The sequence below is a fragment of the Chelon labrosus genome (assembly GCF_963514085.1).
Source record: "Chelon labrosus genome assembly, chromosome: 4".
Lineage (NCBI taxonomy): Eukaryota > Metazoa > Chordata > Actinopteri > Mugiliformes > Mugilidae > Chelon > Chelon labrosus.
In genome coordinates, this window is record NC_140340.1 from 31,010,948 (window position 1) to 31,024,390 (window position 13,443).

Genomic DNA, 13,443 nt, shown 5'->3' on the forward strand with positions numbered 1-13,443 from the left:
ATTAATGAACAGCCTATGTTCACTCGCACTAAGTCTTTCTGAAAATGTCATTTGGCAGAAGTGTGCACAGACATGAGGAAGCTGGGACTTCTTTATTTGGGTTGTCTGCCCTTTCACACCAATTAGACTTCTCTGGGTGATTCTGAAGTCACATATAACATATGCTGGTTTTTTTTCTCCCTTCAGTGCAGTAATCAGTACCATATACATTCCCAAATAGATGTCGTGTTTGTTCTCTAATTGGACCTCTGCTGATATACAAACTCCAGCTGTATGTCACCTTCTTCTTCAGCCTGTACTCATGTACCCTTTTGGGTTGCTCTATCCTGATAATTGCCAGCTCCAAGCTCCAAGCAGAGCAACATGTTTACAGCTACAACTATATGACGTTGCTTCAGAAATCGTTAGCGTACCTGCTCAATCAGCCCTGCTTTGTCATGTGGACTCATAGTTAGGGGAACTGATTTCCTTAGAAAGTTCCTGTTCCCTCATGAATGTTCCAGTGGTGAAAATGTCTTTCCAATATGTGCACCTTGCTGCCTGCAAAGTGGTTGCACCCTTTACGTATAACTGCTATATCTTGACCCTTGGAAGATGGCCTTCCACATGTGATCCTAAAGACTCTCAATGAGTGAACAAACACACAAAGGCAAAACGCTTGGGATTGTCGTCACCAGCCAGTCAGAACTGGGAGGCATATACAGGAAGTCAAGTTGAATTTGGCTTGGCACTCTAGACTCTTCACATACTATGAATACTGACAGACTGTGAACCACATGATGAGCAGATGTTTGGGCAACCTTTTATCTTCTCAACATATAACGCAATATGTAGAAACAAGTAGATGAAAAATGCTGTCACACCATGCTCACTGTTGTTTCTGCTGATATTAAAGTACAGCACGGTTTTAATGACTGGAAGAAGACTGTGGCTAAAAGAAGCCACTATTGTATTCGACTAAGACCCCTCAGTCAGGATCCCTCTGCTTTCCTTTTCTGCTGGATCTAAGCAGCACTACAGAAGGAGGGAGAGGACGGACGGATTAAGCATCAGAGCAGATAAAGGAGAGAGAATGTTGCTTAGTCACAAGACTTAATCACTTCTGTATCTGGTGGATCATTTTTATCAGGGCAGAAGCTTAATCTATGGGCACAAACCCAGTCATAAGCGCGTGCAACACAAAGGAAGATGGAAAACTAATCTATTAACAGAAAAGTGTACTTTTCATTGCACATACTTCCATACTTTTGTAGATCAACAGCCAAAAGCTGCTCCTTAGCGATAGGCCATAGCTGTGCAAAACATAAGGGGTAGTGGTGACTCCAACTGAGAGCAAACTGCTACTAGAAAGTACCCGTAGGAGGACATACTTTCCCAGTGTACTGGGAATAAGGGGCTTTCATATATTGGAACCATGTAAGGAAAGACACAAAGGTAAGGGAGCAGGCCTCAGAGGACACTTCTGGTTTGTGCAAATAGGAGACTAAGAAATACATACACTCAGTGAGTTATTTACAGACACAAAGCAAACGCCTCCTAACACACTGGCTACACTAGATCAAATATAGATTCTTCACAAGCCAAGATATCATGCAAATATTACTAAGGCAACTTCAAAAAACTGGAGAGAAAGTCAGTCCTTAACACTGAATGGAACTAAACCCCCACACTGAGCTGAAACAATGGGGTGCTGTAGCAAGGCATGTTTGTCTACATGAATCCACCACAGAGGTTTATATTCACAATGTTTCTGATTTTATGCTAGGTTCAGTATTCGTTCCATATGAGTGGAGGTACTGTAAATGAACAGAGGTGTGCTACTATCGTGATGTTCAGACTGTGTTTGTATATGTAACTTCACACCCACAGCTTACTGGGGATTATTTTCACCTGGAACTAATAAAATCTCATTTTGACATTTTCCACCTTTCATTGCACTTTCTGAAGTCAACAAACCTCTGCAGTATTTGCCTCATTCCATTCTGCTGCCGCTATAGACATGTACGAACCATGCTACCCAAACACACTCAAGAACTGAATTAACACAGCTGGGTCCAGCAGCCGTGGTTGCATCTAAAATTCCCCTACAGCCTAAAAATGATTTTCTCAACAGACAACCTTTAAAAGTTGACACTTTTTCATTCATTTCCTGAAGAAATTTGTATTCAGAACTGGAAGCAACAAACTTTTTATTTTTTTTGTTTGACTCATGTGCCAGGTGAGCAGGTTTAATCCAATTGAGTGGGTTCCATGGTTGAGTTTGGCGTCAGTTCTCCTAAAGACATCCATGCAGAGACAAATGTCCATAGCTTATGGGAAATGGTGTCTGTTAATGGCTGGTAACACAATAAATACTGAATAAACAACAATATCAGGTTGTTTTTTCAAAAACCTACTGTCCACTGTGTGGAAAAAGACTAGCTTCATCATTAGCGCAGTTACTATTACTTTGAAATAGTTTTTTTATACATCTGGAATAATTAACTATATTAGCTATATAAAGGTGCTAACACTCTTTTAAGATACACACACTAAGTTTGTTAGTTAGCAAGGGTGTGTTTTTTTTTAGTGTTTAGTTAATTTAATGAGCATGAGCAATCCCAATATTACTTTTTATTTTTTTTTCTTCGGTTCTTGGTTAAAAACATGGTGCACTGGGGGCCTCTGACCTCATTTTTTAACCTTGCCTGTCGCCCAGAAGTCACCCACAACTCAATGATAGAGAATCCACAATAAACTGCGAGGAAACTGTGGGGATAGGGGATGTGATTAGGCACTACAACAAAATCAGGAAGTGCATCTTTAAGCTACATCCTATTTCTGTTCGTCCCAACAGTATTCAGGCAACACCTCTATTTACTTGAAACTGTATGATGGTTCCAGATGTCTTTGCAGCTATCTCAGATTACCTTTTTGGAATAGAATTTTAATACCACAGTATACCGAGGACATAATGTGGTATATGTGTGCAGAATGGAAGAGAAGCACAATTTTTGTAGATGCCTATTTCTTCTTGGGATGAAATACATATGTAGGTCAAGAGAATATGGTGTGTGCAACTAAGTAATGGCAGCATGATCAGTGTCACTGATTGTGCAAATGTGTGCAAATATGTGTGTGTGTGTGTGTGTACGTGTGTGGAGGGAGAGTGTGTTTCAGCTCAGGCATTTCAAGTGCAAGTTCATCTCCAGTAACCCCCTGTGCCTCCATGGTAAGCTGCCACGGAAATGAGTGAGCGCACATGAGTTGTGTGTGTACATGCAGGTGTGTGCGTTTGTGTGCGTATAGGAGGTGAGTGTGCTCGTGAATGTGCTGAGCTGTGTTGGCCTTGCTGCTCTCGTCTGAAAAGGCCGCTCCTCTGTCTCGTCGTCTTTCTTCTTCCACTCTGAGACCTCTAGAAGATGCTCTGTCTTCTGTTCTTTCCTCGACCTGAAAAGGAGGCCGGCGTTATCACTGTGAACAAGGTTCAAAGAAGCAATGACTCATGCTTTTCATTTAAATTACACTGATCAGGCTTAACATTATCCCTTGTGTCTCCAAAAGAGTTGTGACTCATCAGAGAATGGACATGGGCCTTCTGAGGGTGTCCTGTGGTGTCTGGCAACAGAATGTTGTTAGTGGGGGGCCTTTGGGTCCTATAGGTTGAGGGGAGGGGCCTCTGTGGATCATCCCAGATGCTTGATCAGTTTGGGATCTAGTGAATATGGAGGCCAGGTCAACACCTTCTGCTGTTCTCCATGTTTTTTTTTAGTTGTTCCTAAACCATTTTTGTGTGTGTGTCAGAGTCAGGCTGCATCCTGCTGGGGATGGCTGCTGCCATCAAGGAGTGTCATTGCTATGGGATGGGGGTGCCTGGTCTGGTTTACGTGGGTGGTACATGTCTAAGTAACAGCCACATGAATGCCAGGTCCCAAAGTTTCCCAGCAGAACATTGTATTGTCACAAGATGGTCAATGTTATTTACTTCTAGTGTCATAATGCTTTGCCTGTGTGCAGTGTGCATTCTTCATGTAAAGAGTTTGATGCAAGGATGGCAGAAAACTTTCGTGGAGTTCTTACAGATCTTAAAGCATTTTCTGAGCCTACAAAGGTGAAACTAAAGCCAGAGTGAGGTTTTTTTTTTGACAGTAATATGTTTAAATAAGGATACAACTCTTTATTTCTTTTTCTCTTCAGTTCCTCTGAGGCTCTTGTCTGTGGCAAACGTATTTGTGTCAGAGTAAACAAAGTCAGCATGCTACCTGGCTTTGTTTTGCTCATTAACAAAGCACATCTGCAGACACTTCAAAATTCACAGCAGTCGTCAGGAACAAAAGAGAACTGCAGTTAATTATGTTTAGTGATCATTAAAGGCTCAAATCTTCCTGTTTAATTTGTCAGGTAAGGTAGGATGCATATTATGTGCAGAGCATAGTTCACATGCTGAGTCAGTGCTGCTGCCCCTTCTGTGAAAACATGAGTGGCTGATCTGACCAAAGCTTTTTGGTAGGTCACATCTTGTTCCCTTACTTAAAGGCTGGAACACGGAGCTGCGGTGGCCGGGGTCCTTCTGGAGCTGCAACTCTCTCAGGGAAAACACAGACGCAGCTGAAACAAATATGTTGGATAGGATGATTTAGGATCACAGAAGAAAAATACAACTTTGTGTGTAGTTTTTTGATAAGAACATTTACACCTCATCGTAATACAGCAATCATGTTGCGTACCCTGAATTTGACAAAATTCTGAATGCAAATGGATTTGATTCAATTCAATTCAGCACCAAATCATAACACAATCATGTCGGGTAGTTTACACAGTATGGTCAAGGCCTTATAGAAAAAAAAAAGGCAACAATTTTCCCTTTACGCCGCACTTGATGACAGTGAAGGAAAACAAATGAAACACACACAGACAAACTTCATCAACTGGTCAGGGACATCAAATCAAAATGTAACCTGACTCAGGCTCAGGACATCCCTCCGTGGTTCAAGATTAACTGGCAAACTGAAACCTAAATTAAGATTAAACTGCAGGTTTTACTGTGAAATTACACAGTACACAATACAGTTGTTCAAGAGGAATAAGTTGAACAAGTGATGCAGGACCTGTAATAAATTGTCAGAGAGAATTTACTGATTTATTCTAAACGGAGAAAAGGATAATGATGAGAACAGAGTGTGTGTCACTGCTGATCATCTGTCAGGATGATCTGTCATTCATAACTTGGTATAATCCAGTACTGCATGATTTGCACTTATCAGTATTATATATATATATATATATATATATATATATATATATATATATATAAATGGGGAAAAAAAGAAATATCTCTTTTATTCTGTTTTCTGTACATACTCGAGACCATTTATTTTTTCTGTCTGTACCCGGTTGGCCTTAGGCAGATGGGTCCCTCCATATGAGCTGGGTTCTGCTCAAGGTTTCTTCCTGTTAAAAGGGAGTTTTTCCTTGGTCTGCTGTAAGTACCTGCCCATGTGGGCTCGGTTTCTTAGAAGGGCATAAAAGACGGCCCTCTCAGCCAGGCCTGCTGCATCCTCGTCATCCTGATCCTTTTGTTTGGTTTGTTGTACCCTCCAACATCATACTAATTTTCTGAGTATTATCATTTGAGCTGAATTAAATAAACTAATTTGGCAGTCACTTCTGTGCGTGCCCTCCCTCTTTGTTGCCGCCAGTGAGCCTAGCAGTAACAAATAGGGGCTCGTCTGGGACCAATTTCCCTTTAGTTAGTTAGTTAGTGCCTCACACACATTTTGGTTGGCTCAGTTTTTCTTGTGGATTGATCTGTTGGCTTGATGTTACCAGGACTCTCTGTAGTCTGGTAAATGTATTGCTCCATAGATTTTGGCCAGGTAAATCTAACTTATATTTTCTTCAGGTATCAGTGAGTGGTGAGGGCTGATGAGTCATATGGAACCTTTATTCCTGTTAGGCATAAGCACTGAGAGGCACTAGCTGTCTCCATTGACCTTTTTTTGTTTTAGTTTTTTATTTTTGTGCAGCAAGTGGTTAGAGCATTTGCTTGGGTTAACTTCCATGACTGACAGGTGATTTTCAGCGTGCTGAGAGTTAACCGGGTTGCTGGGTTTTGTGCTTAAATTATCCTGCCATCGACCTGCATGAAGACTAGGGGTTGAGTAAGCCAGCTAGTATTGGTTAGGCAGTTATCCAGTGGGATGAGGTTCCATATTTAAAGCAGTCTGGTGCCACAACTGGTGCTGGTGGATAAGTTTGTAAGTTTGTAGTTTTGGCCTGTCTATGGTGTGGCGGCAAAACCAGGTAGTTAGTGCTGAGGAAAGTACTCCTGAATTTGTGAAATGGCTGCCATTGAAGATTTTGTCCAGTCTCCAAGTGAGGAACTGTTACATGCATTTAAAAAACAAAAAGCTTTTCCTAATACCTGAAATTCAGTCATCTATGCAGTTTTGACTTAAAAGATGCAGGCCACTGATATGCCTGATTCAGACATTTAATGAATTATTATGATTTATGTATTTATTTATTCATCCGTCTTGACATGTCATAAAAGAGTTATGACATGCAGTTTATACAGTGCAATTATAGAGTTCACCTGAACTCTTGCTGCCAAGTCTGTCATAAGAGGAAGACTGCTCTGCCTCTTGTCAGTATTTGCAGAATGATAAAACAAGGTCAAAAAGAATCAGTGATATAATAGTTAATAAGAGCATCGGTGAGGTTTGCGGTTTAATTCAGTGAGCCAACAATGTATTTTGTCAAAACTTGTTCCTGTGTGGCAGTCTGTACTTGTCGGTGGCACATTTGCAGTGGAAGTGCAACCTGCTGTTCACAGCTAGAGCTGTGAACCTCCAATACACCTGAAAATATCTAAGTGCGTGTGCAGTGTGGTTTGTGTGTGTAGATCTTACTGTCTGCCAAGTTGTGTATGTTATCCCCAAGGCTCAGGAAGTAGGGGTGTCGTAGAGCGGCTTCAGAGGAGATTCTGCTCCTTGTGTCGTACTGCAAGAACAGCACAATAACAGCTGATTAAAATCCTTCTGAAATCCCAGTTCCGATCGGTCTCAGTTCCCAGAGTGGTATTTTATCTCATACCATCAACAGAGCAGACAGTAGGTCAATTCCTTCTGTGTCCAACCTAATGGAGACAAAGCAAAAGTTCAGATTGTACAATTACTATTGTAGATTTTAAGTTGATATGTATAAATATATAATATAAATAACTATTTGTTATCAACTAACAAATAAAATACTTAACACATAAGGCACTTGACATTATATAATAGTAAGCACACTCAAAATAAAGGACTTTTTTTTTGCAAAGAACTTGAATTCATAAGAAGTGAAAGCTAATTGCTTGTTCAACATCAGCAGAGCCGTGCGCCTCTTACATTTTTGACTGAAGGTGGCATTCTTAGTCAATCATACACCTTTAAAGAGCCAAATGAATTGACTTGCTTACAAAGTGCCGTAAAAAAAAAGAAAATGACATGTCTCTACTGAAGAGGCATTAAATAGAATTACTATTTATTTATGTACTTATTCACTTGTTTTATAAACCAAAGCAAGAATCTATGAAATATTTATTCAGAATGGTTTATTTTCAGACTTCAAGTGTTATTATTATTCACTACTGCCACAATGAGGAACTTGTCTCTCATGCGTGCCCTGAAGGACACTGTCAAATTGATTTACAGTGTCTTGCTCAGCAGAGAATGAACAGAAATAATAAAAACACTAAATAAAAGGTGGTTACAGCAACACCATGAAGGAGAAAGGGACTATGATTTATTGTCAAATTGTCAGTGTTATTAAAAAGCTTATTAAAAGCAACAGCAATCTGTCTGTCAATCTTCTATACACTGTAACCAAAGCAGATTACAGCTGTCCTACTTGACAACGTTCCAGTTTTTTAAAATGACTATGGCTTGGACCAGCTGTTTTTAAAAAGGATTTAAGGCTACAACTGGGCAAAACTACCAAATGCATAAGATAAGAGGTAAGAGGTCAGGATGGACAGATTTGTCATCCAAACACAGGATTTTCCCAGTTTCAGTCAGATTGCTATCATTACTTTTAAAGCTATAGTGTTGGACTTTTACATTTAAATGAACGTCTGGTAAGTCAGCACCAGGTAAGTCTGGGTTTTACAGTGTACCAGAGTTTTTAATTTGTTTGTGGTGTCAATACTCCTGCCTTGGAGCACCAGTACTGGTGCGTTTTATGTCAACCAACAATATTTTTTTTTGTCAAACCTGAAGAGGTGATCAACAGTAGCAAGAATGAAATCATATGTGGGAAGTGTCTAAGAAAAGTTTATGATGTTCCAGATAAAAAACAACGTTCAGAGAAAGGATTGCAGGCAGAAAAGGAAAGCAATCAATCCAGAGGATTAACACAGATTACCATTGATGTGTCTGGTAACATGCCATTCTTATTTCATTATGGGGCGTTTCAGATGGTACAGAGAAATAAAAAGTCTTTGCATGCAATGGGATAGTCCTACAACTAATCAGAGCCATTTTGTCATAAACAAAATCAACTCCACAGTGGTCAGATGACGTGTATGAGTATTGCAGTTACTCTTCTGTTCATCACCATATTGCCTGCTAAAATTATTCGATTGGCCTGACAAGACATACTTAGTTCCCAGCAGAGTATTTTGTGTGTGCAGGAAGTTTGTAGCGACGTCCAGGGTGGTGGTGTTCATAATGATACCAAACACATTAAAAACTGGTTTGTAGCCATGCTACTGATATGTATCTTGGCAATTTCAGTTGATGACTTTGGTCATGGCTGAACTATTTCTACTCCTATTACACCAGTATTCACGGTTCTCAAATGAATAAGCCTAGCATCAACACTAGTTTCACATTTTTGGTTTTCAGTGTGATATAATATATTAGAATGCAATATCGAATATCTCAAGTTTTGGATGGATTGCCACCACATTTGATTTATACATTAATGTAACCATGCTGAATAGTGATAACCAGTGTTGCGCAAGTTCACACTAAACAAGAACTAGTTCAAAGTTCAGTTTGCACATTTAGGTTTTTTCGTTTTTTTTTCTTTTAAATGAGCAGCTTCGAGCTATTATATTTTCCGTCAGGATCTGTGCTGCTTTTTTGATTAACCATTGACTGTATATACTAGGAAATAACTCAACTGTTTGTGTGAATAAGTTGCTTCTGCGACGCCGGAGGCAGCTTCTCTTTCAGCTGCACCAGCCATGCTGTGTGCAATAAATCGCGTCATTGAACACGTTCCTGCACAACACTGGTGATAATGTAATGTTTCACCTGGTGCCATTGCCATGTCAAAATTTCTTTTGTCCATTACTTTGCTTTCTGACAAGGTTCATCACCATTACCACCAGTGGTAGTTTGCATGTAGTGCTAATTAGTGGATACATTACAATGTTAGCATGCTTGGTGTTTATTTTTGTTTTTCAGTCACCACTCAGCCGAACAGTGAACAAAAATGTGTTGACTTTACCGCGGCACATGGTTGATGAGAGCTTGAGGTCTGTATTGAGGAAAGAGGTAGGACCTAAACTCCTCATTAGTGCTGATAGCAGGCCAAGTGTCTTCTGTTGGAGTGCCTAGAAGACAAGGAAACATAGGAGACTAGGATGAACATAGTGTGGTTGAGCTAATAACACACAATGTAATATAAGTCTGTGTCCTTGTCAAACAGACACATTGAATATTAAAAGAGGTGGTGGAAAAAAGTATGTGAACCCCTGGTTTACATAAGTACCTGAACACTTCTTTGGTAGTAATAACCTCAAACAGGAGGTTCAGGTAGCTGTGGCTTAGACCTGCGCAATGTTCAGGAGGAGTCTTTGACCGTTCTTTGTGACAGAACTGCTTCAGATCAGCCAGATTCCTAGGAAGTCTGTTGTGACAGCCTCTCTTGAGATCATTCTTGAATGGTTGAAAAGCGAATTTTCTTTGTTTGAAAACATTATGTTTGGATGTAACTCCTACTGACTTTTAGCCACCTGGATACACCTATGCTGTAAGAAACCTGGAAAGCTTGATAATCCTCTCAGTGGTGGTGGGTTATCCTGGCCAAGAGGATGTCAAACAGTGCCAAATTGTGATGTTGCCTCTCCTGGAATACCAGGGGTGATAGGCTCTTGTTTTCATATTCATATTTCATATTCATATAGACTGTATATAAATATGGACAAAACGGCCCGACTTCCGCACTGCATTAGCCAAATTGACGTTTGTTTCCCGGGATACAGGCAGCGCCACGTTATCGATGACCCATGCACAGTTCTGTCAGACTCACCCGTGTTTTCATTTAATTATTACTGGGCTCTGCTCTATGTCCACCAATTATAAAGAAATGTTGGATTATACACTGTGCTGATTTATTTATTATTTTTTTCAAACTCTCACAATCCTACGTGATCCTTCACGGAGCAGTTGGCATGGCAACTTCTAGTCATCCTGATGTCACGTCCTATCTCTATAGCGTCAACTACCTAACTAAAAGGAAACTTATCAGAAAAAATGACACTTGAACATGCATCAACATTATATTAAGCACATAAAATGAGAGAAACCATCCTTGAAAAAAATGTATTTGATGTGTACTATAGTGGTTTAGTCCCAGCCACTAACATGGAGGGGGTGGAGCTTATGACCTTTACTGCAGCCAGTTGTTTCCCGGGATACAGGCGGCGTACCCCTCCATTTGAGGGAGCTCTACTTGCTTTGGCTTCACTTTTGAGGCACTGTTCCCTCATCCATCTTTATTTACAGTCTTTCTCCATGGTGTCCTGCTATGGACACTAAACCTGTTCAACTATTTGTTGATACTGTTACTCTGGGATGCAGCTAATTCCAAGATGGTCACTTACTTTTTCTTGCCACTGTTCATTTTACTCTGCACACTACATCGTGCTGCTTTCTTACCCATGAGCCTAAAAATCAGATGTAGTTCCTCCTTGACAGTGGCACCAGGAAACATGGGCCGACCTGTTGCCATCTCATACAGGATACAACCAACGCCCCTGGAAGAAGAGTGAGGAGATGAAAACACAGGGAGGAGGGGTTCTAATAGGAACTGTCCTTATTAGAACTCTAGGCGAGATCGTGTTCAGCAAACACACACACACTTCAAAGAGTGCTGATCATAAGTGCAAATAAGCATGGTGTGAGTGGGCACAGTGCAGCCTTTTGTTCTACGAAGGATGGTGTGGTGAAGAGGCGCCCTGTGGTCTGATGAGAGGATATGTCGCTATATGAGCTCATGAAAAGACTTGTGTTGCTGGAGGGCCACATTTAATCCTCTGGTTTACCAGAGCTGTGGTGGTGTTCTCACCATAGCAAGCTGCTAATGAGCAAAAAACACATACAGAAAGTGAATGCAAATGAATTAGACTCTTTTGTATGACTAGTGACTCACCTTTCTGCTAACAACCTGGGAGATTTTAATAGACAGGAATGATTCATGGAAAACATTGATATGTATCTGACTCACCAAGTGACAACATACTAACACAAGTGTGCCCAGGTGTGCTATTTGTGAAACTGACGTGTGTTTTGGTGGTATGGGGCGATGTAGAGGAAGTAAAACCACTCCATTATTGTGTTTGGGATCTCATTAGCTGTTGCAAGTACCTCACACACACATTTGAGCTATTTTCCTGTTCTTAATTCCTCCTGTTCATCCACTGAGTTTCACCTCGCTTTTACAAAAGAATTTACTTTTTTTAATTTGCTCAGTAACAATATATTGCTTGATTTCAGCATTGCTGTAGCTTATTTACAGTCATAATTTTGCTTAGACATACTAAAGCTTGGTTTATACTCCTGAAACCAGTCTACATGGAGCCTAAGCCATAGGGCTATGTCTATGTCAGTGAAAGCATTTATACCTATGTACTGGTGTGTCTAAATTGTTCTGTAATTATTGATTGTTCCGATCAGTTTTTGTAAATTGTGTTTTTCACTCTGTACTTCACAAAATGGCAGGTTGAGTGGAACTGAGTCGTGGTGAATCTTCAACCAATCATGTGCATTTAGTTCAATATACACTGCCTGGTCAAAAAAAAACCTGCCACACTCTAATATTTTGTTGGACCGACTTTAGCTTTGATCACAGCACGTATTTGCTGTGTCATTGTTTCGATAAGCTTCTGCAATGTCACCAGATTTATTTCCATCCAGTGTTGCATTCATTTTTCACCAAGATCTTGTATTGATGATGGGAGAGTCTGACCACTGCACAAAGCCTTCTCCAGCACATCCCAAAGATTCTCAATGGGGTTAAGGTCTGGACTCTGTGGTGGCCAATCCATGTGTGAAAATGATGTCTCATGCTCCCTGAACCACTCTTTCACAATCTGAGCCCCATGAATCCTGGCATTATCATCTTGGAATATGATCCATTGATGGAATATCCTGGTCATTCAGTATATTCAGGTAGTCAGCTGACCTCATTCTTTGGACACATAATGTTGCTGAACCTAGACCTGAGCAACTGCAGCAACCCCAGATCATAGCACTGGCCCCACAGGCTTGTACAGTAGACACTAGGCATGATGGGTGCATCACTTCATCTGCCTCTCTTCTTACCCTGATGCCCCCATAGGAGGCTCCTGCCTATTTGCTTAGTTTAATGCAGGTGGCGATTTTTGACTTATGGCCAGGCAGTGTACCATCAATGTCCATCCCCTGTTGATAATGTCACTAAGCACTTGAATTGCATTTTAACAGAAACAGTGTCAATGGCAATGAGATGTAGCTTATGTCACCCTATCTGGAGCTTAGAAGTGATGCACGACCATAAATTAAGCTTGATCTACAGTCCTATTATTGGAAATGGCAAGAAGGAGATATACTGAAGGAGCAGTTCCCCTTTGATTCGTCTGAATAACTCGCTGTGTGGTGTCAGTGTCTTATTAGTTAGTTTGTCTTTCACTGTGCAGGAAAAACAGCAACTAAAAAGTGTCAGCTGTGATTAGCATGTGAGAGTAGGCAGCCCAGCTTTTAACTAACTGGATTAACTATTTATAAATTACTTACCCCTTGCTTTTGGCTAACAAACTGTTTATGACCATTATTCCATTTTCACAGTTTATCTTATCAGTTAACTGTCACTTACTCTTCTATAATTTGTTCCATATTCACCAAACTACTGAGCTATTTGACCAATAAATCTATCTACATGAAGTACTGTAGATAGGTTCCTTTCTGTGTGGAGTTTGCATGTTCTCCCTGTGTCTGCATGGGTTCTCTCCGGGTACTCCGGCTTCCTCCCTCTGTCCAAACACATGCTGGTTAGGTTAATTGGTGATTCTAAATTGGCCGTAGGTGTGAGTGTGAATGGTTTTCTGTCTCTCTGTGTTAGCCCTGCCATAGACTGGAGACCTGTCCAGGGTGTACCCCACCCAATGTCAGCGGGGATAGGCTCCAGTCCCCCCTCAACCCTCCAGAGGACAAG

At 40.7% G+C, this 13,443-nt stretch overlaps 1 protein-coding gene across 1 annotated transcript in view; it reads right to left on the bottom strand.

The window, feature by feature from the left end:
- Positions 1–2,492: 2,492 nt before the first annotated feature.
- The window catches only part of cdk18 (cyclin dependent kinase 18), a gene marked incomplete at its 5' end in the record, with an annotated part of 29,921 nt that continues 18,970 nt past the window's right edge, over positions 2,493–13,443 (bottom strand). Inside the window, 6 exons of the mRNA XM_084543793.1 lie at positions 2,493–3,429; positions 4,510–4,587; positions 6,891–6,981; positions 7,075–7,117; positions 9,478–9,583; positions 10,911–11,008. Of these exons, the coding sequence (XP_084399919.1) occupies positions 3,395–3,429; positions 4,510–4,587; positions 6,891–6,981; positions 7,075–7,117; positions 9,478–9,583; positions 10,911–11,008 (451 nt within the window). The 3' untranslated portion in view covers positions 2,493–3,394. The remainder of the gene's footprint in view (positions 3,430–4,509; positions 4,588–6,890; positions 6,982–7,074; positions 7,118–9,477; positions 9,584–10,910; positions 11,009–13,443) is intronic.